At 43.2% G+C, this 5,000-nt stretch overlaps 1 protein-coding gene across 2 annotated transcripts in view; it reads right to left on the minus strand.

Annotated features, from left to right (window-relative positions):
* The window catches only part of LOC127443478 (adhesion G protein-coupled receptor L1-like), a 54,995-nt gene that overhangs the window by 24,491 nt on the left and 25,504 nt on the right, over nucleotides 1-5,000 (minus strand). For both annotated transcript variants that reach the window (XM_051702123.1, XM_051702121.1), the window contains exons 5-8: nucleotides 3,866-4,073; nucleotides 3,483-3,747; nucleotides 723-1,050; nucleotides 236-532 (exon numbers count right to left, since the gene is read on the minus strand). In XM_051702123.1, coding sequence (XP_051558083.1) covers nucleotides 236-532; nucleotides 723-1,050; nucleotides 3,483-3,747; nucleotides 3,866-4,073 — 1,098 coding nt within the window. The remainder of the gene's footprint in view (nucleotides 1-235; nucleotides 533-722; nucleotides 1,051-3,482; nucleotides 3,748-3,865; nucleotides 4,074-5,000) is intronic.

A 5,000-nucleotide genomic window follows, 5' to 3' on the forward strand; every position in this document is an offset into this window, starting at 1 on the left:
TGGTTTTCTCACAATTCGGTTCAATGTACTGTATGATGTGAAAAAAGTTTGAACAAAATGCTAATTACATTTTAATCTATGATGAATACATATTATACAGAAGCACTTCTAAGCAAAAATAAAGCGATTTTCCAGGTCTTCCAATTCTTACATTTCTAAAAACTAATTTCAAGCACTTTAAGCCCTTCAAGGACCTTGTGTGAACCCTGTAAAACATTAATTACAGTGTACTGACCAAGTGATCCTTTAGGACAGGGTCTCTCCACTGTTTCTCCTCGTTGTGTAGGAGGCCACTGGACACCGCGGGTCACCCGACCCTCACACATGGGTATGCGGGGCCCCTGTGGGCGGCGAGGGGGCCTCACGGTCACCGGTACCGTGGCAGTGATGGGCCGCCCTGCCGGAGCTCTGTTAATAGCCCCTATTGGATGAAAGGTAATGGATGGTACAGATGTGGGACTGAAGCCCAATGACACAGTAGAGGAGAGAGAGCTCAGAGGAGTGGTGGAGAGATGAGGAGTAGACAGAGGATCTGAGAGAGAGGGCAGAGGAGGATACAAATCACTGAAAAAATCACGGAAGAAATAAAGTCATAGTAAATATAAAAATGATGACAGATTTTTCATTATTGGGTGAACTATCCCTTTAGAAACTCATTAAGTCTTCTGAGCTATGAAAGAGCAACCATTGAGCAATGACCTGTTGCTCTTTGCTCATCTTACCTGAGGTGGGCTGTGGTGGACTGAACTCCAGTGGGTATCTCAGGACGATGTAATTGTTCCAGACATATAGCTGGTTGTCTCTGGGGTTGTAGCTGATGGAGGAGATGTGCTGGTATGGGTTGGGGAATGGGATTCTCACTGGCTCCTCGCGGTTATGCCGTGTGTCATAGGCGTACAGGATGAGGTCGCCGCCTGCCTCGCTGTCATCATCTTGGTACACGGAGCGAACGGCATATAATATGCCACACGCAACAAATGCATCTGATGCCATGCGCTTCTCAAAGCTCGTCTGCCACGTTCCTTCGAAACGTAGTGTGTACGGGTTTACCTGAAATATGGGTCCACAGATAATCAGATTATGGATATATGGGACCACTGCTAATACAATTTTGGGATTATCTGTCCACAGCCAATCAGATTATGTTAATATGGGACCACAGACAATAAAATAATAGGATTATTGGGCCACAGCCAATCAGATTACGGAAATAAGGGATCACAGACAAATAAATTAGTGTATAATCAGGCCTCAGACAATCAGATTATGAAAACATGGGGCCACAACCAATAAAATTATGGGATTATTGGGCCACAGACATATTATTGTAATATGGGCCAAAAAAAAAAAAAAAAGGGATTATTGGACCACAGTCAATCAGACTATGTTAATACAGGGCCAAAAACAATTAAATTATGGGATTATTGTGCCACAGACAACCAGTTTATGGAAATATGGGACCAAAACCAATAAATTATAGGACTATCAGGACACAGCCAATCATATTATGGAAATAATAGACCACAGCCAATGAAATTATTGGATTATGGAGCCTCAAACAATCATATCATGGTAACATTGGCCCAAAGACAATAAAATTATTGGATTATCAAGCCACAGTCAATCAGATTATGGAAACATGGGGCTACAGACAATAAAATGATAGGATTATTGGGCATAGACAATCATATTATGGTAATATGGTAGCAAAAACAATAAAATTATGGGATTATCAGGCCACAGTCAATCAGATTATGGAAGTATGGGGCTACAGCCAATCAGATTATGTTAATACAGGGCCAAAAACAATGAAATTATGGGATTATTGTGCCACAGACAAGCAGTTTATGGAAATATGGTGCCACGGCCAATCTGATTATGGAAATACGGTGCCACAGCCATTTAGATTATGGAGAACGGGGCCAAAACCAATAAATGATAGGATTATCAGGCCACTGCCAATCAGATTATGGAATTAAGGGACCACAGACAATTTAATTATTGGATTATGGAGCCTCAGACATTTAGATTATGGAAACATGGGGCCACAGACAATCATATTATGATAATATGGGACAATAAAATTATTGGATTATCAGGCCACAGTCAATCAGATTATGGAAATATGGGACCACAGACAATAAAATTATGTAATTATCAGGTCACAGCTAATCAGATTATGAAAACATATGGGACCACGGCCTATAAAATATTAGGCTTACTGGGCCCCAGTCAATAATTTTATGGGTTTATTGGGCCATAGCCAGTAAAATAATGGGATTATCAGTCCACAGTCAATCATTTTATGGGATTATTGGGCCACAGCCAATCAGATTATGGAAATAAGGGACCACAGCTATCAAATTATGGTAATATGGGACTAGAGCCAATAAAATGATGGGATTGTGGTGCCAAAACCATTAAGATTCCATTAAGAAGTCAGCAGCCATATCACCCTGTAGCTCAAGACCAGTTGCCCACTGAAGCTAAGCAGGGTTGAGCCTGGTCAGTATCTGGATGGAAGACCTCCTGGGGAAAACTAAGGTTGCTGCTGGAAGAGGTATTATGGAGGCCAGCAGGGGGTGCTTGCCCTGCAGTCTGTGTGGGTCCTAATGCCCCAGTATAGTGACAGGGATACTACACTGTAAAAAGGCACTGTTCTGGGGGTCTGGGTAGCTCAGTGAGAATTGATGCTGACTACCTCCCCTGGAGTCGTGAGTTTGAATCCAGGGTGTGCTGAGTGACTCCAGCCAGGTCTCCTAAGCAACCAAATTGGCCTGGTTGCTAGGGAGGGTAGAGTCACATGGGGTAACCTCCTTGTGGTTGCGATTAGTAGTTCTTGCTCTCATGGGGCACGTGGTAAATTGTGCGTGGATTGTGGAGAGTAGCATGAGCCTCCTTGCACATTTTATGTCATGCACAATAAACCACATGATAAGAAGCGTGGATTGACAGTCTCAGAAGTGGAGGCAACTGAGACTTGTCCTCCGCCACCCGGATTGAGGTAAGTAACCGTGCCACCACGAGGACCTAGTAAACAGTGGGAATTCGGCATGCCAAAATGGGGAGAAAAGGGGATAAAAAAATAAATTAAAAAAAGGCACTGTCCTTCGGATGAGACGTTAAACTAAGGTCCTGACTCTCTGTGGTCATTAAAAATCCCAGGACACTTCTCGTAAAAGAGTAGGAGTGTAACCCCGGTATCCTGGCCAAATTCCCCCCGTTGGCCCTCATCAATCATGGCTTCCTAATAATTCCCATCCATTAATTGGCTTTATAACTCTACTCTCTCCTCTCCACCAATAGCTGGTGTGTGGTGAGCGTACTGGCGCACTATGGCAGAAAAGCGCTATATAAATGTAACGTTCATTCATTCATTCAAGATTACATCCAGGCAAAAAATTTATTCAAATTACCAATTGTTAAGTCAGTAACATTGATGAATCAACAGTAAATTTTATATCTCTCTCTCTTTTGCTCACCTGGCTAACAACAAGGCGTCCACTGTTGGCTTCAGTGGCATATATGACCCACAGCCCATGTTCGTCCACTGCGAGGTCAATGTCAGACTTCCCGCCCCAGCGATACGGCGACGTGTCGTGGTAGTTCGCTGTTGCAATAATGGCTTCACCACTCTTGATGCGCGTTCGCAGGTCATATTTCACAATGTTGCGTGTGCGTTCCTTATTGTAGAACACAGCACCATCATACACCACAAAACCAGTGCCGTCCACTCGACTCGGCAACCTGACAATAACATATCATTTTTATTCAGCATTCATAAACCATTCATAACACAGTCACACAGAATTCACACACTATTCATAAGGCCTTCATCACTCAAAATGCAAACATACACACTCACTTATAAGTGGTGGTGATCCTGTTTTGGATGTAATCATCCCAGGAAGCGTATTCATACAGCATGTCTGTTCTATAGGGCGTCCAAGGCATCACATACAGTCTGTCACCCGCCTGCAGAGGGTCTTTACACCACGCCCCCGACTGATGCTCCGCCTCCCGCACGGAACTGGGCTCCAACACTCGCATTAATGTTCCAGGACACACAAAAACTAGAGGGAGAGGGAGAAGGAGAGAGAGAGAGAGAGAGAGAGAGAGGGAGAGCAAGAGAGAGAGAGAGAGAGAGAGAGAGAGAGAGAGAGAGAGAGAGAGAGAACAGTGCAGAACAATGAGCATCAGAATGGGATGAACTGTATTAGACAAGTAAAGTAATAGATCTACTGTACAGATCTATTCTGCACACACACAAACACACACACAATTAAAAACATTCATCAATATACTACCTATTGCTGTATCATGAATGCCTGTGTGTGAGAGAGATTTCATTCTCAAAATATGAAAATACAAAACATTATAAGTGTGTGTAAAAAGACCGACCGACCGACCGACCGACCGACCGACCGACCGACCGACCGACCGACAGATAGATCAATAGATAGATAGACAGATAGACAGATAGATAGATAGATAGATAGATAGATAGATAGATAGATAGATAGATAGATGTTTGTGTCATAGACAGATTTGCTAAATTTAATTTTTGGTTAATTTGAGGTAGAGTCATGAGAGAGGGGGCGGGGCTACAGGAACCTTTGGAGCCAATGAGATGCGAGTTAGTTCACACATAGGACAGGGATTGGCTGGGAGAGTTGTCAAACACTTCAAACACACACACACACACACACACACAAGCAATGACACACTTAGGTCAAGCATTTCAGGAACACAGCAATGTGCACACAGTTACTAAAAGAGAAGGAGTTTAAACGACAGCAGGTCATTCCTGAGGGAAGCAAAGGGATGAACAGATGAGAGAGACGGGTGTCGTTTGGATCTAAAGGAGGATTAAATGAGTTTCAAACAACAAGCAAATAAAAGGGAGAGCAGGAAACGAGTGTGTGTGTGTGTGTGAGAGAGAGAGAGAGCGAGAGAAAGATCTTCCCAATGTTTTTTAAGTGTGTGAATGAGAGGAGTAA

The sequence above is a fragment of the Myxocyprinus asiaticus genome, chromosome 7 (assembly GCF_019703515.2).
Source record: "Myxocyprinus asiaticus isolate MX2 ecotype Aquarium Trade chromosome 7, UBuf_Myxa_2, whole genome shotgun sequence".
Lineage (NCBI taxonomy): Eukaryota > Metazoa > Chordata > Actinopteri > Cypriniformes > Catostomidae > Myxocyprinus > Myxocyprinus asiaticus.